Genomic DNA, 24,572 nt, shown 5'->3' on the forward strand with positions numbered 1-24,572 from the left:
GGAGAAGGAAATGGCAACCCACTCCAGTGTTCTTGCCTGGAGAATCCCAGGGACGGGGGAGCCTGGTGGGCTGCCGTCTATGGGGTCGCACAGAGTCAGAGACGACTGAAGCGACTTAGCAGCAGCAGCAGCAGCTCCATACTTAAGCTTTATGATTCTGATAGTGTAAAACTTGCATATATGTAAGTATCAGACATAATTTACTCTAGCTTTAGATTAGGACAACATGGACTGGCTTTGAGGAGAAAGGTATGGTAATGGAATGATAAGAGATTGGTAAATTAAAGTTCTTAAGCTAGGATGAACAAGAGATTTTATTTTAAAGGAAGCGTCTTTTTCCACCAAGGCCGTCAGTTGAATAATCAGTGTATACTGTTGGTGATTATTAAAACAAGCTTTTACTGTGAATTTAACTTTTAAGCAGGTGCTTTGGTGATTAAAATAAAAGAAACCAACAAAACAGAAAGCAGACATGGTTCCTGCCTTCCAGGGACTGTTAGTCAGTTGGGCTGATTTTTATACTTCCTCTAAGGCTCTGCTTCAACATCATCTCCCCCAGTAAACTTTGCTCTATCCTCCAGACTTGGCTCAGCATCTTCCTCTGTGATCCCAGTTCCCTGGATGTATCTGTCTTTGATAATCCCACTTTATATTGAAAATGTCCCCATGATTCTTAGGGTGGGGGCTGGTGAACCTACGTGCCAGCACCTAGTATGACACCTGTTGGGGAGTATTGACTAAATTGGATGGCGGTGGCATCATTGACTCAATGGACATGAGTTTGAGCAGACTCCGGGAGAGAGTGAAGGACAGGGAAGCCTGGCGTGCTTCAGTCCGTGGGGTCGCGAAGAGTTGGACACATCTTAGTGAGTGAACAACAAAACAACTTATATATTTTAAGTGACTTGGTTGTTCAGATTTCAGTTATTTGAGGGCAGGGAAGTGTTTTGTGTTTGAGTGTTTTACTCTGTTACTTCTAGCACTTAGCACACTGTGTAGCAAAAAAAAATCTTTTGTGTGAATGTATGAACATTACTAATGGTTAGATTTTGAGAAGGGTACAGATTCATTGTCTAAAGATACAGATTGTAAATGTCATGATTAACAGGAGGATTAGGGAGGGGTAGAGTTGTTACAGCATAAGGTGGTGCTTGTGTTGGTCCTTGATAGACTGATAGGTAATATTTAAGGCATTGAGTGGAGTGAATGATTCCATGAATGAGAATGAGGATGGAAATAAACAAAAGGGAGTCCTGGCAACAGTCTGGAAGCCAAATTGATGAGAGCAAAGGTGACCTAACCTTTGGAAAATAGGTCTGGAGGGGTATAATGAAGTCAGGATTATGGGAGACCTGCAAAGCCCAACACAAAATGTTGATACTTTATGATTATAAAAAATGAGAGTTAGTTTAAAGTTTTGGTACATGGTATTCCTGTGTGTGTGCAGGCTTAGTTCCTTTAGTCCTGTCTGACTTTGTACAATCCTAAGGACAATAGCCCTCCAGGCTTCTCTGTCCCTGGGATTCTCTAGGCAAGAATACTAGAGTGGGTTGCCCTGCCCTGCTCCTGGGGATCTTTCCTACGTCTCTTAATGCCTCCTGCATTGGCCGGCAGGTGCTTTACCACTAGCGCCACCTGGGAAGCCCAGTATTCCTGTGTAAGAAAGTTTATTTTATTTTATTTTTATTTTATTTTTACTTTATTTTACTTTATTTTACTTTACAATACTGTATTGGTTTTGCCATACATTGACATGAATCCACCACAGATGTATACAAGTTCCCAATCCTAAGGACTTTCCTGGACTTTGCCTTCCAGTGCAGTGGGTACGGGGTCGATCCCTGATCAGGGAGCTAATACCCCACATCCTCGTGGCCAAAAACCCAAAACATAGAACAGAAACAATATTGTAACAATATTGACTTTAAAAATGGGCCATACCAGAGAAAAGTCTTTTAAAAAACCAAAGAAAATTTAATTCTATAATGGCTATCTTAGAGAAAGTGCAGGAATACAGTATTAGAGACAGTACAGGAAAAGAATTACGGCAATTTAGAAGGGAGATGAGGAAACCCTGGGTTAGGGTGCTGACACAGGAATGAAATGGAAGCCAGAGGGAAGAAAGGATGGATTTGGTAGAGTGTTGTTGTTTAGTCACTCAGTAGCTCAGTCATGTCTGACTCTTTGTGATCGCATGGACTACAGCATGCCAGGCTTTCCCGTCCTTCTCTATCTCCCAGAGTTTGCTCAAATTCATATCTATTGAGTCGATGATGCCATCCACCCATCTTATCCTCTGTCTCCCTCTCTCTTCCTGCCCTCAGTCTTTCCCAGAAGAGTATTGTACCTAAGAGCTAAAAGATGGGGCTAGAAAAAAATGAGATAATCTGTAAGAAAGCACTTCTTAAACTGTAAAACATACAACTGTAAGGTTGTATAGACACAGATACAACAGATACATACATATATACATACATATTCATATACATAGTCAGTCCTGTTGATATCTAGGAGATATTGATCCCAGCACCCTTGCAGGTACCAAAATCCACAGATGCTCAAGCCCCTTGTATAAAATGGCATGCATTTGCATATAATCTCCCATATCTTTTAATTAACCTTAAGATTACTTTTAATACCTGATGAAATGTAAATACTATATAAATATTCACTGACTCTGCAAATTCAAGTATTACATTTTGGAACTTTCTGTTTTTTTTTTTTCCTCTAACTAGTTTTGATCTGTGGTTGGTTGAATTCTCAGATGCTGAAGCCGTGTTATAGAGGGAAGAGTGTATATGAATTCGTACTTAAATGAATAAAATAGATGTTTTCTAGATAAAAATCATAACAAAAGGTTGCATTAGGCTTTCTTTTGGGGATCAGTTATGTGAGCTAATTTTCATTTTTTCTGGCAAGAGAGTGAAAGAGAAGCTTGCGTTTGCTGACTCCCCTGAACAACATACTCTTAGGGTCTTACAAGTCACACTAGATTAATAGGTTTCTTTGGAGGCACTTAAAGAGTAAGGCCATTTGGTGGGAGGTGATAGAAGAGATGATGCATAATGATTTTTACTTAGCAAGCTTTATTTAGTGAGTTTTCAACTATAGGATATTTCTTTGATGCATAATTGGGATATATGATCAAAGAAATAAGGCATAATTTGTGGTAGTAAATTGTAGTTACTCATGTATTTTCATTTTTAATCAAGCATAATTTTTCTCAAGAAATAGTAAATCTTTGTTTTTAATGTCAAAAGCAGATATTTTTATAATCAAGGGAATGTTTGATAACAATCAGATGCATTGTTAGTGGGCTTCTGAAAGCAACATAAGCCCTAATGTATGAATGGCTTTGTCAGGACAGTGCTGAGAATGTCAAACGTGGTTACAATGCAGCCGAATCTTCGGTCGCCTATTAACTTGTACAGGGCTTTTGTGGTTGACAGGGGGATTGCCGCACCAGAGAAGAGGCAATGATATTTGGCACTGGGCTCTGCGACAATGGATTTATGCACCATGGTAAGCATTTTTATTCTGGAAGCTTCCAGATGTATTTCACTGTTTTGTTCTGTCAAGACATTGGGAGTCTCTCGGTGGCCAGGGAAGTTTTGAAACTATTCTAGGTCAGACCCGTGGGTTTCTTTTTTTTTTTTAATGACAGTATATATTAAGATGATTAAATGAGAACTTATATAAATGCATATTTATAGTGATTTTTTTTAGAAAATACTTTCAGAATTAGAGAACAAAATTATAAATTTCTGGAAAAACGTTTCTTTTTGACTACTAATTATTGAATTTCTTTCTTGTTTGTTGACTTCATTTCTCTTAAATTTATAAAAGTAATGAGACTTAGTTTTCCCTCTGTATTCATATGATCTTATAGATTCCATAAACCCAAACCATCGCTTTCCATTGTTAGTGATATTTGCTTATGTACTTATTTGATAGCTCTTGTGCCTATTGGCCAAGAAATTATATTCAGAAATTACTTTTTCTGAAGAAATAAGAACAGAAAAGTAGCAGTGATTTTGAAAGCCTGTTTGATTATTGTTCGTTCCTTTGGGACTTCCATTACATCCCAGTGTCTCTGGACCACAGGAAATACTGGTCTTTGAAAAGCCAATTATTAATTGGAAGAAATGACATCATTATATGAAATTAAACCTATAATATCAAGCTGAAAACCTTCAAAGATTTTGATGATTTTTCTCTTTAAAGCATCACCAAGCAGCAATTTTATCTAAATATTTGTTTTCAAATATTGGGTTGCAGTAAAGTTTTTCCCTATGGAAGTCTCTGTCAGTAAAGGCACAGCCAGTTGGGCTCATGCCTGGCCTTATGGATGTTTTCTCTCCCTGCCTTTAGACTGACTGTTTGGTGGAGGAAAACAGCAGTAGCAGAAACACCATAATGTAGGTCATGTTGGCAAGGCCTACCTGCGTGAGTGCTAAGTTGCTTCAGTCCTGTCCGACTCTTGCAGCCCTATGGGCTATAGCCTGCCAGGCTTCTCTGTCCAGGCAAGAATACTGGAGTGGGTTGCCGTGCCCTCCTCTATGTGATCTTCGTGACCCAGGGATCAGACCTGCATCCCTCATGTCTCCCACATCAGCAGGCGGGTTCTTTTCCACTAGCGCCATCTGGGAAGCCCTAGGCAAGGCTTACCTCGATCTCAATTATATTCTCCTTCTATTGTCAGCTACAATTTGTGTTGCCTTTTAATTTGTGGTTGGTAATTTCATTCGTTAAATTTATGTTGCCAGCAGTTTTCCATTTAAAGGTCAATCCATACATATAACTGATCAACAGTTATGATTTGGAACTCCATTAGAATAATGAAACAAAGGAGCTATCTTTTTTTTTTTTGCCTACTATATGCCAAATTATTTACATTAGTTACATTTTAGTTTGTCCAACATTATGAAGAAGATTTTATTGTCCACATATTATCAGTGAGGAAACTGAAGTTCAAGGAATTTAAGTAACTTCCCCATTGTTGCTTCCAGAATAAGAATATTAGGATAGATAAGTAGAAAGATTTCTCTTTTAAGACACTTTGACAGCTGTCAGGCTCTCACTGAGTACAAATTCTTTCTATCAGTATGTAGCCTTATTTTTTAAAAAGGCTAACAAAACATATACCTTATATCGTTAGAGCATGTCAGGCAGCTTTGGGACTTTGGGGGAAAATGTTAGTGTTCAGATAAAAGGGAAAAACTGACCTTTGCAGAAATAAGGTTATTTGAGAACAGTGTTTTTATGCAGATGACTAGGAATTGGTGGAAACTAAAATCACATTTCACCCAGAAGGCAGATTTCTGTTTTAAAGTGTTGGAACAAAAGTGACTACAGCGAGAATTACTCACACACATAAAGACTACATTTAACCCATTTGAATTTTCCCATAATTGTGTGCGATATTAAAAACAGAAATGTTTTTGTCTTTTACTTAAAATGTTTACTACAGATTCAAAACCCTGTAGGATTCTATGCTTTGAATTGCATGCGTTTTTAAAATTCAGTATAATCTTTTGAAAGTAAAAGTTGGATTTTAATCTGGAAGGCAGCAGCTTTGGTTAAGTCAAAAAACTTTATCATGAAAAAAATATTACTTATCTTTAAAAAATCAGTCTTTTAGGTAACAGTAATTGAAGGAAACATCAGCTTGAAATTATGGAAATTAAAAAGTATCATTGGGATATCTGTGAATGTAGCTTGTTCCAGGCTGAAGATCCATCAGTATGGAAAATGAGGTTGATTTGGCTACTTGCTCTCTATTTCCATAGTGCTTGAAAAAAGTGAATTCAAAGACGAACCTCTACTTTTCCGTTTTTTTGCGGATGAGGAAATGGAAGGGTCAAATATGAAGCATCGACTGATGAAACATGATTTAAAAGTTGTGGAAAATGTTATAGCTAAATCCTTATTGGTAAGTTCATTACTATGCTGTGCAAGTTTTCTTCTTCATTAGACACTGATAGATTTCATAAACATGTTTGGTGATACAATGTATCATTTCAGTCTGTTTTATTTGTAACTTTTTTCATAGTTGTTTTGTTAGTCATGTTAATATTTTACATTTCAGATTAAATCCAATGAAGGCAGCTATGGTTTTGGATTAGAAGACAAAAATAAAGTTCCAATAATAAAGTTGGTGGAAAAGGGGTCTAATGCTGAGGTAATGTAAATTAGTGTTTTTATTTAAAATTTTTGTCTGTGACATACACGTTTAAAAGTTTTAAACAAACTGAAATCAGCCTTCAAGTATCTATTGAAAATAATGATTCTGAATAATCTTATTCTGAGGTTCTTTGTAATACTGTTGGGGTTTGTGAAAGAGGGTGTCTGAGTAGTTAAGGATAGTGGGGGAGGTATTGTAAAGATGTACAGCTTCAACTTGACCTTGTAGGAGTCCACGTGGCTTAGTCCACGTCTGATTCTAGTTTGCAACCTGGTGGAGACTGTATAGGGTGGGACTGTATTATGCATGTTATGTGATTCTTCCACTGAATCAGGATCTGTGTCTTCTATTTTCCTATCACTTGAATTTTTTTATTGTGGTAAAAGGCACATATTATAAAACATACTATTTTAAACATATTTAACTGTACAGTTCATTGGCACTAAGCACATTCACATTGCTGTGCAACTCTCACCATCATCCATCTCTCAAAATTTTTTACCTTCATAAACTGAAACTCTGTCCCCATTAAATCACAACTCCCCATTTTTCCTCCTCCCCCGTCCCAGGCCCTGGTGCCTGGGATCTGCCAGTGGACTTTCTGACTCTATGAATTTGACTATTCTAGGTACCTCGTGTAAGTGGAATCAAACAGTATTTGTCTGCACCCAGTGTATATTGGAATGCATTTTTAAGCTTAGCTTAATATATGTCCTACAAACTGATGGCACTTTCTTTTTTTTTCCCCCCTATGCTATACAGTAAGTTCTCATTAGGTATCTATTTTATACATTAGGTAGTGTGTGTATCCGCTAAGATCATGGTATCCAGCTCCCGTGTGTGTGTGTGTGTGTGTGTGTGTGTGTGTGAGTCACTCAGTCTTGCCCAACTCTTTGCTACAGACCCCATGGACTGTAGCCCACCAGGCTCCTCCGTTCATGGGATTTTCCAGGCAAGAATATTGAAGCAGGGTGCTATTTCCTTCTCCAGGGGATCATCCTGACCCAGGGATCAAACCTGGGTCTTTTGGGTCTCCTGCATTGGTAGACGAGTTCTTTCTGCTAAGCCACCAGGGAAGCCCACTGAAAGCTTTATGTATCGCGTATTAATGTCGGAGAAAATAAATCTGCCCAGGTCATACCCTGTTAGTGGGCCTGGCCAGCAACTAACTGTTTTTGTTAATTTTCTATGATGAGGAAATGTTTTCCCCATTTTCAGATGATGTTCTTGGAGCCCAGGTTCACCTGACTCTGCCACCAATAAAATGCCCTCTGCCAGGTTTTCATCCTTCAGCTAGTAACCAGCATATGCTATAGTTTACAGGCAGTGTGCATGTGTGTGTGTGTGCTTAGTTGTTTCTGACTATTTGTGACCCCATGGACTGTAGCCTGCCAGGCTCCTCTGTCCATGGGATTTCCCAGGCAGGAATACTGGAGTGGATTGCCATTTCTTCCTCCAGAGTATCTTCCTGACCCAGGTATGCAACCCGAGTCTCCTGAGTCCCTTGCATTGGCAGGTGGATTCTTTACCCCTGAGCCACCCCATTTTTTTCCCTTTTAGGCAGTAGGGTTAGTTAAGAAGATTGACCGGGTTGGCATGCAGAGATAATGTCTTCCTCGTTATCCTTCCAGCATCTTGTGATCCATGCCTGTTGGAGTTCTTCCTTGGATTCCAGGCATTTCTCTCTCATATCCTGCAGACACCTATGCTGTGTCAGGCTAGAGATGCATATTTGGTTGTCATCCATGTCTGTATAGAGGTTGTAACTCTCTGAGTTATTTGGATATAGATGGAAAACACAGGAAAAACAATTAACCTGAGGTTTGACTGTAGTTAAAAGGATGAAGTAAGAAGAACTATTAAGGATAACAGAAAAAAAGGGTCACAAGTGAAGTACAGTGTTAAGTCCTGGAAGGAAGGAGAATTGCAGTAGAGACGGGTGATCCAATGAAAAACTAAATCAAAGAGAGTAACTGTGGTATCTCTTCCACAATTCTGTATTATGACGTTGTATAAAAACATTGCGGATGTGTTAAAATGTCAGAAGTCACTAAGTTCTAGACCTTCTCAGATTCTAATTCTGTGAAAAAGTAGGTTTCTTATTAAAATATTATTATTATTATTATTATTATTTTGCTGTTTCTCTCCTAGATGGCTGGCATGGAAGTTGGGAAAAAGATTTTTGCGATTAATGGTGACCTAGTTTTTATGAGACCTTTCAATGAAGTGGATTGCTTCCTGAAATCATGCTTAAATAGCAGAAAACCTCTAAGAGTTCTCGTGAGCACAAAGCCAAGGGAGTAAGTTGTATAGTTTATACAGTGTTTAGAAACATTAGACATTAGTGAGTAAAATAGAAAAGTTAGCAAAATTGGTGTCTGAAATTAAGCATCTCACTGCTTGCACATTTGAACCTCACCAACATCACTGATACTGGTTTTTAGATGATAGAAAAGTTATGTTGCTTATGATGGTTAAGCTACTTCATGTTGCTACTTAAAGCAGGTTAGTTTCAGCAGAAATAATATTTTCCTTTTGTTACCCCAATTTTTCTTGATTGGGTTGGGTTGAGCTTGATTATGAGTAAGGAAAACTAGTAGGACACTTGGTAATAGAATCTTTATTCCCTCATGCTCCCTAAATCCAAGGATTTCAGGGACTACGAACTGATGAGACACCCTGTGTTGATACACACAATTATTTGTTGTTCAGTTGCTCATGTAGTCAGTTGTTCATGTCCCATTCTTGGCTACGCTATGGGCTGTAGCCCACCGGGCTCCCCTGTCCTTCACAAACTCCTGGTGCCGGGTCTTTTCCAATCTTTGCGTCAGGTCTACAAGGGGATACACATAATTACATCTTTATAAAATGGGAGCATGATTAATAATCTGGGGGCTTTTTGAAAAAAAATTAATATGATATTATGGGTATACTTGGGAAAAATTAGCTTTTGGTCTGCAAATCATCTATGATCTAGTGTCCCTGAATCAGATTTCCATGACTTGTTGAACCAGTTAATTAATCAAGAGAATGCATATAAAGTACTTAGCATAATGTCTTAATATATTATGATTATATCCATATTACTCTTTAAAATTGAATTATATTATTTTTCTATAGTAATAAGCAACTTCATTAATTTTAAGATAAATGAAGGTTACCACTTAAGAAGCAAAAGGGTTTATTTTAACTACTTATGAAAATATTCTAAGTATATATGGTATAGTGTCTTCCCTACCTTGATATGTATTTTCAGCAATAACTGAATCCATCATTTATCTTAGAAGCTGAAGTGCAGTGTAATGGGCTAGATTCTTCAGTGTCATCCAGGTAGAGGCTCTAGCTTCTACCCATGGCTTACCAGGGGGTCTGAAGGAGTGAGCACAACTCATCAAAGTTAGTAATTTAGGAAGACTTTGAGACAGAGGGCAGCAGATAACCATAATAATGTCTTTTCTCTAAGCCTAATTAAGATCTTTTGTTGTCTTTGTGACTGTGACTGGCTCTTTTAGCCCACCTAGCTCCTCTGTCCATGGGATTTCCCAGAAAAGAATATTGGAGTATGTTGCCATTTCCTTCTTCAGGGGTCTTCCTGACCCAGGGGTCAAACTCAAGTCTCCTGCCTTGGCATGCAGATTCTTTGCCACTGAGCCACCAGGGAAGCCCAATTATGATCTATTACTTCCCTTTTATTCTAAGATGAAGCTTACCTAGTTGCCTACCTCTGAATTTCAGTTCAGTCCCTCAGTTGTGTCTGACTCTTTGCAATCCCTTGGACTGTAGCACGCCAGGCTTCCCTGTCCATCACCATCCCCAGAGCTTGCTTAAACTTAAGTCCATGTAGTCGGTGATACCATCCAACCATCTCATCCTCTGTCATTCCCTTCTCCTGCCTTCAGTCTTTCCCAGCATCAGGGTCTTTTCCAAAGAGTCATTTTTTCACATCAGGTGGCCAAAGTATTGGAACTTCAGCTTCAGCAGCAGTCCTTCCAATGAGTATTCGGGACTGATTTCCTTTAGGGTGGACTGGATTGATTTCCTTGCTGTCCAAGGGACTCTCAAGAGTCTTCTCCAACACCACAGTTCAAAAGCTTCAATTCTTCAGTGCTCAGCTTAAAGGTCCAACTCTCACATCTGTACATACTACTGGAAAAACCATAGCTTTGATTAGGTGGACCTTTGTCGGCAAAGTAATGTCTCTGCTTTTTAATATGCTGTCTAGGTTGGTCATAGATTTTCTTCCAAAGAGCAAGCACCTTTTAATTTCATGGCTGCAGTCATCATCTGCAGTGATTTTGGAGCTCAAAAAAAAAAAAAAAAAGTCTGTCACTGTTTGCGTTGTTTCCCCCATCTAATTGCCATGAAGTGATGGGACTGGATGCCGTGACCTTAGTTTTCTGAATGTTGAGTTTTAAGCCAACTTTTTCAGTCTCTTCTTTCACTTTCATCAAGAGGCTCTTTAGTTCTTCACTTTCTGCCATAAGGGTGATGTCATCTGTATATCTGAGGTTATTGATATTTCTCCCAGCAATCTTGATTCCAGCTTGTGCTTTATCCAGTCCAGCATTTCATGTGATATACTCTGCATGGGCATTTAAAAGGAAAAGGACAGGCTGGAAAAGGATGAGGGAGTAGGAGGCCAGTGCAGTTATTAGTAAACTAAAGGCCCTCACCATGGTTCCTTGCTCTCTGATTTAACCATGTAAATACTTTTCACTGATCGTAGACATTTCAATTCAGAGGACTGGGAAGTCATCCACTTCAATACTGAATAGAAAGAGGCAAATCCTTAGTCTTAGAATTAGTTGCTAGATGAGCAGGGTTGAACCTGGGTCTTCTGACTTTTCCTTCCATGTTTGCTGCACCGTATCTGAAACCCCGTATTTCTGGTCCAGATTCAAGGCTCTCTTTCACCACTTGCTTGTTAATTGTATTGTTTCAGTATCCTTATCCATAAAAAAATGGGGTTATGGTAAGAGTGTTACAGAGGTGCTAAGAACTTAAACAAATCTAGGTGTGTAAAGAACCTAGTCGTGTGTTCAGCACATAGTATGTCCTCCAGTGATGTTATCTGTGATGCTTAGCTGTTCTTTTATTTCAGTTTTTTCCCCATTGCTTCTTTATTACATGAAAAGTAAGTTTCACATTGTATTTCAAGACCGTTTTGAGAATTGTTGTTGTTCAGTCGCTAAGTCATGTCCAGCTCTTTGTGACCCCATGGACTTCAGCACACCAGGCTTCCCTGTCCTTTACTATATCCTGGACTTTGCTCAAACTCATGTCCATTGAGTCAGTGATACTATATGGAATACTCACGTTTTCCTTTTTATTTTTAATTTGTCTGAAATATTGTAACCTTTCCTTTAAGTCCTTATTCTAATATATGATTCCTGTCAATCATTCTCATATTTTCTTACAATGGCCACTTATAATTTATGTAGTAAAAAGGCAAAAAATGAGAGGCAAATACAACAGAATTTTTCTTTTGAACCCAACTGTATTTTACACATTGATTATATCAAGGAATTTTTCAAAAGGCTTTGTAGCAGATAATTTAGTGCACTCATTTTCTACAGGAAATGAGCATTCCTCTTGTATAAGTTTAATTCTTCATAGTGGTCCCAGCAGGGAAACATATTTTCCAAAGGTCATTTTATGAAGAGAGTTACAGTGTTATGAACAAAATGCATCTCACAGTGTTCTGTACAAATTTTGTTAAAAATGTAATAATCTTGAAGATTAGAGCAAAGTCAACCTCGAATAGCAATATAAGGATAGACGTTACTCAGAAAGAGTTTTGAGAGTCCATTATGAATTTTTTACAGTTCAAAAGCACCAGTAATTCACCATGGCCAGAAAGCTCCAAGTTATTTTAGTGTGAGTCCTAAGTCACTTCGGTCATGTCTAACTGTTTGTGACCCTATGAGCTGTAGCCGGACAGCCTCCTCTGTCCATGAAATTCTCCAGGCAAGAATGCTGGAGTGGGTTGCCATTTCCTTCTCCAGAGGATCTTCCTGACCCAGGGATCGAACCTGCATTGCTTACGTCTGTTACGGTGGCAGGTGGGTTCTTTACTGCTAGTGCCATCCGGGAAGCCCATTTCAGCAAAAGTGTACCCTCATTCAAGAACTGTCATCCTCTCATTCACAGAGAGGCATGAGCTACCTCTATTTTTTATTTCATGCTCAGAAGATGTGTTTTTTCCCTTTTCTCTTCCTTAGTCAATCTTCCATCTTCCAGTGTACCTTTGACAGACCCTAGTAGCAAGATGTTGTAAAGGAAGCAGATATAGCCTTATATGCTGCTGCTGCTGCTGCTGCTAAGTCGCTTCAGTCGTGTCTGACTCTGTGCGACCCCATAGATGGCAGGCCGCCAGGCTCCCCTGTCCCTGGGATTCTCCAGGCAAGAATATTAGAGTGGGTTGCCATTTCCTTCTCCAATGCATGAAAGTGAAAAGTGAAAGTGAAGTCGCTCAGTCGTGTCCGACTCTTACCGACCCCATGGACTACAGCCCACCAGGCTCCTCCATCCATGGGATTTTCCAGGCAAGGGTACTGGAGTGGGGTGCCATTGCCTTCTCCGGTAGCCTTATATAGCAAAGTGTTTAATTAAGGATAAAGGATAAATTCATTCCATAAGTCAGTGCCACCAATATACAGATCACTTCCTTAGTGTGTAACCTAATTTATAGTAACATTTTCAGGGCTTCCCTGGTGGCTTAGATGATAAAGAATCTGCCTACAACTCAGGAGACCTGGATATGATTCCTGAGTCAGGAAATCCCCTGGAGAAGGGAATGGCTACCCACTCCAATATTCTTGCCTGGAAAATTCAGGCTCAGTTGGTCAAAGGTTTCTTAATGGACAAAAGATTGTTTAAATTCTATAATAACACTTTCAGGCTTCCCTAAAACAGATAGTTTGGATTTCTATCATGGATTGCCGGAATGCCTGCCAGGATTATATTTGAAATTACAGGGCCAGCCTCTGCCTTCAAGTCTAAGTGCAGTGTGTAGCTCTCTGAAGTTTTCTAGATGCAGCATTGCTCAAACAGCTCCCCCAGCTCTTTCATAAACAGCAAGTAAGTGCTGCTCTACCTAACTTCAGACCGTCTCAGTTTCCCTTGAAATGCTGCCAGCTTTTATTTCATGATTCATTCATCATCTTTTGGAAGACACTTTTGTTTCTTGGGCATCAAGTGCCATCCATCAACATTTATTACATGGTATTCATTTGTCTTTGCTCTCTCTGGAAATTTATTTAGACTCATTTTTGCTGTTATGATGTTGTGTCTTATCTCAAGTTCGCTGCTTTTCATTGTTGCTCTCTGATTTCTGCCTTCCTTCCTTGGAGTAGCTTGTCTATTATTGCCAGTTTATTACTCCCTCCCTGGTTTGCCATGATGGCTGACTCAAGATCTCCATCCCTTCCTCTTCATTACCATGTGGATTCATTAATAAATACGGTTTTTCTTATTCAGATTTACCTTTTGATGTATTATCCTTTTAAAATTCCACTGAATGAACACTAAAGCTAATCATATTCTTAAATACATGATTCTGATACTGTGTTTGACAGGTCTGTTATTTAAAACCAGCTCTTTGTTGTTGCTCTTTGCTGAAGTTTCCAACAGGTAGAAATGGATGAACCTTGTGTTTCTTTTATGTTAATTTTAAAAGTGAGATTTCGCAAAGTGCACCAAAGGCTTTGTCAGAGTAAACTAGGGAGAGATGCTTCCATTGTACTAAGTACTTGTGCAGTTCATAGCATGAGACAGGGCAGTTTATGAAAGGTTTCTCTTTTTACCTTCACTGACACCCTGCAAAGTAGTTTTAACATCATCATCTTTTTGTGGAAACTGGCTCAGTTAAGCAGTTCATCCAAGTTAGCCAAGTATTAAGGGACTAAATCAAGATTCAAAGGGAGGTTGGTGTGACCAGAGCCTGTTCCTTGGTCAGGATATTCTGCGCAATAGCTGTGTTCAGTGGGAGATCTTGGGTGCCTGCTCTGGGTCCCTTGGAGGTGCACCCCCCATGCTTGTCCAGCCCAGTCTCTTTCACACATTAGACCCCAGATGTGTATTTATTGAAGGATTGAATTTTATTCAGTCCACAATAGCTGTGTGGACAGGTATTGTTTTAACCAGTTGTGGCATTTTAAAGTCATCTTGCCTTATTTTCGATTGACTTTAGGACAGTGAAAATCCCAGATTCAGCGGAAGGACTTGGCTTCCAGATCCGAGGATATGGCCCGTCGGTGGTGCACGCAGTAGGAAGAGGTGAGAAAGCCATCCTGTGGGGTATCCAACTGACCAGCAGGTTTGAATGTCCTTACTGAACAAAAATGTGTGTAATCATGTTGCTATGGATATTCTCAGTGTTTGCTGTATTAGCTCAATGGTAGTAACTCAGTTGGTCAAGAATCTGCCTGCAATGCAGGAGACTCTGGTTCAGTCTCTGGGTCAGGAAGATCCCCTGGAGAAGGAAATGGCAACCCACTCCAGTATTCTTGCCTGAAAAATCCTATGGACAGAGAAGCCTGGCAGGCTACATTAGATGGAGTCTCAGGAGTCAGGCACGATTTAGTGACTAAACCACCTCCACCAGTATCCTCTTATTTAAAAAAAAAAAAACAAACTTCTCCAAATTGTAAGACAAATTTATCATTGTTAACAATTCATAAGAGAATGATTCCTCTCAATCTCACTTTTCTCCATGTTTCAGTGTAATCAAAGGATGTAGTGATTTTAAGGTGGTCTGTTTTTCCCTGACAGCATATTACTGTATTTCTGTCAACAATTCTAAGATGTAAGTTTGGGTTTAAGAATTATCTGTGTGGTTTATATAGTGTCTGCTACTATATGATTACTTCAAGTGTTCTCATAAACCATGTGTTTTATAAACCATCAAATGCATTTTAAATTAAATAATTTAGGGGACCTAAAACTTAATGTTTATATTTTATTTTCTTTCTGTTTGACAGGCAAATCAGCCTTTGATATCTCTTGTCAACATACACACTTTTAAATTTTATGCCAACATTAATGTAATTTAAAGAAATAACTGTTAGATTCCACGTTACTAACCACAGTAAGTTAATTGCTGCTGTAGCAAGAAGGATCGCAGTAAGCAATGTGTTTATCTTAACAAGAGATATACATGCTTTTCATTATTAAGATATGTGAATTGTAAAGCGTCTCAATATGATCATTCCAACATTAGACTGGGAAATTTTGAGATCACATTGCTATCAGAGTCAAATTTATCAAGAACATACTAGCTAGACCTCTATTAGAGTCTATAAAATCACTTTCATTAGTGTATGTGTGATAAAAATTAACCTTACTTCAAAAACTTTTCACTCAGACTTTTAAAACACATAGATTAATAGATATTTCAAATATTTCCAGTTACTCATTAAAATTATAAAACAGAAATGGGAGTCATTGCATAGCGAAAGGGATGTTTGATGTGACAAGTATTTCCTTCATTTTCACTAGACCAAAAAGGAGCCAGTCACTTTATTAGTTCTATGAAATAACCGAAAACCAGAGTGAATCAAGTTTTTTCTTTCCTTGTCTTTTAAGGAGCAAGGTTGTATTTTGGAAACTTAGTCATAGGGTTAAGTCCAATTCTGGTTACTATGCCTTTTGCTTCTGAAGAAGAAAACAAAGAAATGCTCATGTGCTTTTCCTTTAGAGTGAATATGAAATAAGATAATAGCCTGTGGTTTCCTTTTGTGCTGTAAATCTTGCCATGAAAACATAAACTTCTTTCCCGTTTTTCCTTCTTCAGCCCTTTCCCATGGTCGCACACCAGAGCATATCAATGACTGAACTTCTGCCTGTGGAATCTACAATTCCAGTATACCAGTTTCTGGTGCTAAAGTCTTTTTTTTTTTTTGATCTCTCATCACTTTGATATTCTCAAGTTGTTTAAAATTCAGTTGGTTTGTAAGTTAATTGTAGTTCAATAAAAAAAAAATGGTAAGCAAAATTCGATAGGGTTGTCCAAGCTTTGGATACTTCTCCTTTTCTGCTGGTGAATTACATCCTGCAGAGTACCACTTCCTCCCTGAGCCAGCTTTATCCCCATGGTGGGTCACTACCGCCACTTGTCTGCATCATTAGGGTCCTCTCATCCCTGTCGCTCAGCTGCATCTTGGGTCCTCTTGGTCTTATCCCTCAGGTGCATCCAGACCACCTCGTTTTGGCCTCAGATAAACCTGATTACAGCCTTTGCTCTTTCTTTTGAGCAGCTGAGAACGAATTGTCATGGATATGAAATTAGTGTCATCCCAAGTCACTGTCTAGTCTTTTCCTGAGCCCCTGTTACTACTCAGCTGTCTGTTTACATGTCTGATCAGTTTTCTCCTCATCATTGCCTCCTGTCTCCGAGGTATGAAGCCTTCCAAGTCCTATATCTTGTTGGCTATTTGACCATCATCTGTTTTTCTCTTACTCTAGAGGAACAGATTTTCCATTTTCTTCTCTAGAGTTCAATGTTAAATATCTCTATAAAGATTCTGGAGCCTGTCCCTTCAGATACTGCCTCTGCGGTATTACATTGTCAGATAGTCCCCTTACAGAATTTTCAGCCTTTCTTTTCACTGAATTACTATAGCAAAGGCTATAAAAATAGACTTGGGTTTCCCAGGTGGCATGCTTGGTAAAAAACCCACCTGCCAATGCAGGAGACTTAAGAGATGTCAGTTCGATCTGTAGGTGGGGAAGATCCTCTGGAGAAGAAAATGGCAACCCACTCTAGTATTCTTACCTGGAGAATCCCATGGACAGAGGAGCCTGGAGAGCTGTAGTCCATGGGATCACAAAGAGTCAGACACAACTGAAGCAACTTAGCATATACAGCTCACATAAAAGTGGTCGGCTTTTTCCTCATTGAAATAAACAAAGAAACAAAGCTATCTTGAATTGAACAGCAAACTCAAAACTTTCCTTCTTCCTTATTTTCCCCTCTAGATCCTTGACGTTCAAAATTTGGTCCAAAAACCGATAGCATTGGCATCACTTGGGAGATGGTTAGAAATGCAGAATCTCAGGCCCCATCCAATACTTACTGAATCAGAATCTGCATTTCAACAAGCCCCACCCTCCCCCCCCGCCCCCACCCCACCATCAGGTGACTGGTATGCCTGTCAAAGATTGAGACCCTCAGCTCCAGAATATTGCTCTCAGGGCTTTAATTTTTGTCATGACCAAACTTCCTGAAATGCTGGTCTGTATTTTGGCTGGATCTTTGTCACTTCCTACTTGAATTTCAGCCCAGTGCTATAGCTCCTCCCACCTCCTACCCATGTCTTCAAGAGTAGCCCATGTCTTATAAGAGTAATCATGGACTAAACTGAGAAGTGCAATGGATATTGAAAGTTCCTGTCGTAATTGAATTTTCTGTCCCATTTGTTTAAACTGACTAGTCTTGTTGGGGTGGAACGTTCATATTTTGACTTCTGAGAGGGTGCTTTTTGGATTTTTCTCCTATCCCTTCTCTGCCAACTCTTCAACTGTTAACCCCTTAACTGTTGGCACTCTCTTCTCTGCCTTCTGTGCTTTCTACATAAACAATTGTATTGATCCTCTTTGCTGGGGATTTCTGAATCTCTGCTCAGATTCCTTGAATTCTATAGCCAAGATCTAATTGTTTATTATACATCAATGCCCCTTTGGCACCTTAAAATCCAGTATTTTCCCCAGTTGAACTTTTCATCTATTCTCTGAAGTTGCTTTACCTCCGGGCGGTCTCTTTTTATTTAAGTAACTCCATCTACTCAGCCACTGAGTCTAGAGGCACAGGAATGATCCTGGGTACTCTCACCTCTCCATCAACTCCATCATCAAACATCAAATACTTGATCTCGTTCTCCTCTTCATAACTAATGCTACCTTAATTCCAACCTGGGAATTTGCAGTAGATGCTTACTGTGATTTTGATTTTTGACTTGAACTCCAATGATCCATCCTGTTTCAGTGGGTGGGGAGGGATCATGTCACCTCTCTGCTTAAAATTCTTAAATGTTTTTCCTCTTGTGTATATAATAATGTTCATTTCATAAGTTTCAAAACCTGTCTCTGCTTTGTTCTCCTATATTTTTCACTCACTTTCATTCAAGATGGACACCAATTGCTCCTATGGTCCCAAATGTCCAGGTTATTTCTTGATTCAGTACCTCTTTTTTGGGCTGTTCTTTCTTTTCTTCTTGTTGTTGTTGTTGCTTTCTTTAGATATAGGAGTATAGTTTATTTAAAATGTTGTGTTAGCTTCAGGTGTATAGCAAAGTGAGTCAGATATGCATATACATATATTTACTCTTTTTTAGATTCTTTTCCCATATAATCCATTACAGAGTATTGAGTAGAGTTCCCTGTGCTGTGCATTAGTAGGTCCTTTTAGTTATCTATTCTATATGTAATAATGAGTATATGTCAGTCCCATTCTCCCAATTAATCCCTCCCCTTTTCTTATCTCCTGGTAACCATAAGTTTGTTTTCTACATCTGTTGCTCTATTTCTGTTTTATAGATAAGTTCATTTGTACAACGCCTCCTTCTTTTTTTTTTTCAAAGATTCCAGTCTGTTCTTTCTGCTGATAGTGTCCCTCCCTTCCCCCCTCCCTCCCTCAATGCTCAGCTTAATCCAAAAAAACCACTTAATATTTCTGGAAGTGAATTTTAGTGAAAAGAAAATATATACTGTCTTCTTGAATATCAATTATGTTCTTTAACATGTTTAATAACATGCTTAATAATTCCTTCATTATTTGCTTGCAAAGGAAGGTTCTTCTAACATGCTTATGATAATTTTTTAATCATTGATATTAATTACATATATTGTATTTAGCAGTGGTGCTTTGTAAATGTTGATTTGTTTGGAATATCAAATAGTATTGATTGGCAGGTCCTGAAAATCTTAACTCACTGGTTAGAATATGCGACTGTATCTATGCAAATAAATGGTGGACAGTTGATGTTTTCTGATTAACTTTATTCTCCACAAATTCTCTGGTTCCTGACTCTTTGTACATATCCTAAACTCATTTTCTTAGAAAATCTAGTTCCCTCCTAGTTGCTATTGATTTGATTTTTTTAAAAGAATTTCTTTTAATTGTCATTTAAAAAAATGAAAGTGAAGACTATTTTAATATTCAGAGATTTTGTAGACTAAATGAAGGTAAAAAGGCCTGTGCTTCTGGTTTTCTCATTTTGCCATTATATTTGCATGTATAGAACATTAGATTGATTAGACATTTGACATCTTTGCATTTCATGCAAAGATGGGCTCGATAAAGGACAGAAATGGTATGGACCAAACAGAAGCAGGAGATATTAAGAAAAGGTGGCAAGAATACACAGAAGAACTGTACAAAAAAGAGCTTCATGACCCAGATAATCACGATGGTGTGATCACTCACCTAGAGCCAGACATCCTGGAATGTGAAGTCAAGGGGGCCTTAGAAAGCATCACTACGAACAAAGCTAGTGGAGGTAATGAAATTCCAGTTGAGCTATTTCAAATTCTAAAAGATTATGCTGTGAAAGTGATGCACTCAATATGCCAGCAAATTTGGAAAACCCAGCAGTGGCCTCAGGACTGGAAAAGGTCAGTTTTCATTCCAATCCCCAAAAAACGCAATGCCAAAGAATGCTCAAACTACCACACAATTGCAGTCATCTCACATGGTAGTAAAGTAATGCTCAAAATTCTCTAAGACAGGCTTCAGCAATACATGAACCGTGAAATTCCAGATGTTCAAGCTGGCTTTAGAAAAAGCAGAAGAACCATAGATCAAAATGCCAACATCTGCTGGATCATGGAAAAAGCAAGAGAGTTCCAGAAAAATATCTATTTCTGCTTTATTGACTGTGCCAAAGCCTTTGACTGTGTGGATCACAATAAACTGTGGAAAATTCTGAAAGAGATGGGAATACCAGACCACCTGACCTGTCTCTTGAGAAACCTGTATGCAGGTCAGGAAGCAATAGTTAGAACTGGACATGGAACAACAGACTGGTTCCAAATAGGAAAAGGAGTACGTCAAGGCTGTATATTGTCACCCTGCTTATTTAACTTCTATGCACAGTACATCATGAGAAACGCTGGGCTGGAAAAAGCACAAACTGGAATCAAGATTGCTGGGAGAAATCTCAATGACCTCAGATATGCAGATGACACCACCTTTATGGCAGAAAGTGAAGAGGAACTGAAAAGCCTTTTGATGAAAGTGAAAGAGGAGAGTGAAAAAGTTGGCTTAAAGCTCAACATTCAGAAAACGAAGATCATGGCATCTGGTCCCATCACTTCATGGGAAATAGATGGGGACACAGTGGAAACAGTGTCAGACATTATTTTTTTAGGCTCCAAAATCACTGCAGATGGTGATGAAAGTAAAAGATGCTTACTCCTTGGAAGAAAAGTTATGACCAACCTAGATAGCATATTGAAAAGCAGAGATATTACTTTGCCAGCAAAGGTCCGTCTAGTCACGGCTATGGTTTTTCCAGTAGTCTTGTATGGATGTGAGAGTTGGACTGTGAAGAAAGCTAAGTGTAGAAGAATTGATGCTTTTGAACTGTGTTGTTGGAGAAGACTCTTGAGAGTCCCTCGAACTGCAAGGAGATCCATGCAGTCCATCCTAAAGGAGATCAGTCCTGGGTGTTCACTGAAAGTACTGATGTTGAAACTGAAACTCCAATACTTTGGCCACCTCATGCGAAGAGTTGACTCATTGGAAAAGACTCTGATACTGGGAGGGATTGGGAGCAGGAGGAGAAGGGGACGACAGAGGATGAGATGGCTGGATGGCATCACCGACTCAATGGATATGAGTTTGAGTGAACTCTAAGTGTTGGTGATGGACGGGAGGCCTGGCGTGCTGTGATTCATGGGGTGACAAAGAGTCGGACACGACTTAGTGACTGGACTGACTGACTGATTGAGACATTTAAAAGGGGAAGTAACTGATTAGCATGATAAAGATCTCTTTATAATATCCCTTCAAACGAATTCTTAGATGGGGTGGGAAGATATGCTCTTCAACACAGTTTGAATGGCCAAATAAATAGAGAATGTTTGAAAAGGCATTGCCATCAGAGCCAAATTCATCAATAACTCTTCTGTCCGTGGAATTCTCCAGGCAAGAATACTGGAGTGGGCAGCTGTTCCCTTCTCCAGGGAATCTTCCCAACCCAGGGATTGCACCCAGCCCTCCCACATTGCAGGCAGATTCTTTACCATCTGAGCCACCAGGGAAGCCCATGAACATACTAGCTAGATCTTTATTATATTTTGAAACTGAGATGGACTCGTGGACACAGGGTGTGGGAAGTGGAGGGTAGGACATACTGGGAGATTAGCATTGACAGATACACCGTGTGCATAGGTACATAGTGGGAAGCTGCTGTATAGCATAGGGAGCTCAGCTCAGTACTCTGTGATGACCTAGAGGGGTGGGAAAAGGGATGGGATGGGAGGGAGGTTTAAGAGGGAGGGGAGGGGAGATATATATAGATATACATATATAACAAAATTATAAAGCAGTTATACTCTAATTTTAAAAATTTGCTATATGGAACTTAAATAAAATAAAATTACTTCCCTATGTTACATGGGATAGAAATGAATCATATTCCTATAATTAGTTTTTGGCAATTTTCTCATTTGTATTTAAAGGAACTGTGGCTGCAGCCGCTGGTCTTCACCCTGGACAGTGTATCATCAAAGTCAACGGAATCAACGTCAGCAAAGAGACACACGCCAGCGTTATTGCCCATGTCACGGCCTGCAGGAAGTACCGGAGACCAACGAAGGTAAATGCCCTCGGTGCAGCTGTAATGGCGAACGTGCTCAGAAGGCCCTGGGGATGGCATGCGATGATGCCAGAACTGTCTGTGGTTTCCAGGTTCATGTTTAAGCACAGCATTGTCAATCTCATAATGCTTCTTTTATGTGCATAATTAGTTATAATCGATTCTGCTTAAGTGGCCACATTTCGCTGCTGTAGTATTATCACCAGTTTAAACAGTGTCCTGGGCTATTTTCATTTTCCTTGTGATGAGTTTTCAAATAGTTGTTTATCAAATTGAAATCTAAAGGCCTGAACTATTTTCTTGACAGATGCTTTAGAATCTGTAATGGTCAGCATGTATCTTTGTTGGTATATATGAATTATAAATGCTTATACTGTTTATTATAAAACTTCTGTGAGAAAGAATTGTAGGTTATACTTTATAGAGTCCGTGATTGACTGTTGGATATGTTTTATTTAGGTAACTGAATTTAGCTCTTAAAAGAAAATACCACAATGTGTTTGCCATTACTTAAAATTTTAAGCATTGTCCATTGATTCAAACTTTACATGCCATACAAAAATAAAGTTAAAATCCTATTTGGTAAGCAAAACTTACTATCTCATGAGATACAAATGAGTATTGGGTTAGAAAAAGAAAATTCTCTCAAATTAATTGAGTGCAAAAGGAATTCTAAAGGAGAGGCATTCTGTTTTTTTTTTTCTGTCATGCCCCTAAAATACTCCTTTTTTTGGATTTGGGAATATGATTTTGTGTCCAAAATGGAAAGCTGAATGACTACTTTCTCTTGGGCCAGAACTGACATCCTGCAAAATACTGAGCCTCCAAGAAAATAGCTGATCAATTCTGCTTACTAATAAGGTCAAACAAGCATAGCAAATTGGAATTCACATACAGATGCATAGGTTACTTGGATTAACAGTAGTTTCATACATATTTATTGAACTATGTTAGTGAATGAAGTTTTAAAAAGATACTGAAAGATCAGATCTTTCCCCTTATGCCAGAATTTTAAGAAGTAGTTAAATTGAGTTGAGTTTCATTTCTTTTTATTTGCCTTATCTTCCTTGTTGGAGAGGTGTTGACCAGTGAAATAATTAAGAAAAGGAGTAAATAAACAGAGAAATTCACCAGGTAAATAACACACACTAGCAGGTATCCATTGCGGCAAAAAAGACTGTTCCAAACTTTGTGACTTGGAACAATAGTGATTAATTATTTCTCTTTCTTCTCTGGTTGACTTGGTGTTGGTTCCTTGAGGTGAGGGCTTCATTCTGCTGGGAACTGACTGGTACTGGGGTCCCCTCCTGAAGGGTTCTCACTCCAGAGCCACTCCACCTGGCCCTCCTTTCCAGCCCTAAGCATAATTCTCCTTTCTGCAGAGTGTCTAGGTTTCAAGAGGGAATATTCCAAGTGATGATCTCTATATCGTGCTTGTTACTAGCCCTCTGAAAAGTCCGATCACATGACCAAGCCCAGGGTCAGAAGGAGCTACACAAAGGTTTGGATTCTGGGGGAATGTTCCTTGAAGGCCACAACCAGTTACCAACGTTTATTTGCATGATTAAGTGTTAACTAGCATTTTAATGATGTGGCATTGGTGCTCAGTTGCTTAGTTGTGTCTGACTCTTGGCAATGTCATGGACTGTAGCCCACCAGGTTTCTCTATGGAATTTTCCAGGCAAGAATACTGGAGTGGGTTGCTCTTTCCTTCTCCAGGGGATCTTCCTGATCCAGGATTGAGCCCTCATCTCTTGCATCTCCTGCATAGGCAGGTGGATTCTTTACCACTGCGCCACCTGGGAAGCCTTTTAATGATATATGAAAGTGAAAGTGAAGTCGCTCAGTCATGTCGGACTTTTCGAAGCTGAGCCCCAGGCTCCTCCATCCATGGGATTTTCTAGGCAAGAGTACTAGAGTGGGTTGCCATTCCTTTCTCCAGGGGATCTTCCCAACCCAGGGATCAAACCCAGGTCTCCCACATTGCAGGCTTTACCATCTGAGCCACCAGGGAAGCCCTTAATGATGTATAAGTGAAATGAAAGTCTCTTAGTCATGTCTGATTCTTTGCGACAGTCCATGGAATTATCCAGGCCAGAATACTGGAGTGGGTAGCCTTTCCCTTCTCCAGGGGATCTTCCCAACCCAGGGATCAAACCCAGGTCTCATGCACTGCAGGCAGATTCTTTACCAGCTGAGCCCCAAGGGAAGCCCAAGAATACTGGAGTGAGTAGCCTATCCCTTCTCCAGCGGATCTTCCTGACCCAGGAATCGAACCGAGATCCCTGTATTGCAGGCAGATTCTTTACCAACTGAGCTATCAGGGAAGCCTTTAATAATAGCACTACAATAATTAAACACAATTGTGAAGATGGATAATACAAATTATATCACACTTCAGTCATGCAACTCATCTTATCACCCTACCTAGGAAAACTACAAACATTAAAGTAATGCTACCCTGTAAACATTTACTTGGTAGCCATTTCATCTTTCTCATTTATCTAAATAAGATAGGGAACTGCTACTTAAAATATAGGATCATTTATGATGTAGAAAGATTAAAAGGT

General features: G+C 39.2%; 1 protein-coding gene across 1 annotated transcript in view; it reads left to right on the forward strand.

The window, feature by feature from the left end:
• PREX2 (phosphatidylinositol-3,4,5-trisphosphate dependent Rac exchange factor 2) overlaps positions 1 to 24,572 on the forward strand; it is a 305,433-nt gene that overhangs the window by 133,131 nt on the left and 147,730 nt on the right. Inside the window, exons 15-20 of the mRNA XM_040261348.1 lie at positions 3,450 to 3,522; positions 5,790 to 5,932; positions 6,089 to 6,181; positions 8,336 to 8,484; positions 14,376 to 14,461; positions 21,866 to 22,002. Of these exons, the coding sequence (XP_040117282.1) occupies positions 3,450 to 3,522; positions 5,790 to 5,932; positions 6,089 to 6,181; positions 8,336 to 8,484; positions 14,376 to 14,461; positions 21,866 to 22,002 (681 nt within the window). The remainder of the gene's footprint in view (positions 1 to 3,449; positions 3,523 to 5,789; positions 5,933 to 6,088; positions 6,182 to 8,335; positions 8,485 to 14,375; positions 14,462 to 21,865; positions 22,003 to 24,572) is intronic.

The sequence above is a fragment of the Oryx dammah genome, unplaced genomic scaffold (genome assembly GCF_014754425.2).
Source record: "Oryx dammah isolate SB20612 unplaced genomic scaffold, SCBI_Odam_1.1 HiC_scaffold_19, whole genome shotgun sequence".
Lineage (NCBI taxonomy): Eukaryota > Metazoa > Chordata > Mammalia > Artiodactyla > Bovidae > Oryx > Oryx dammah.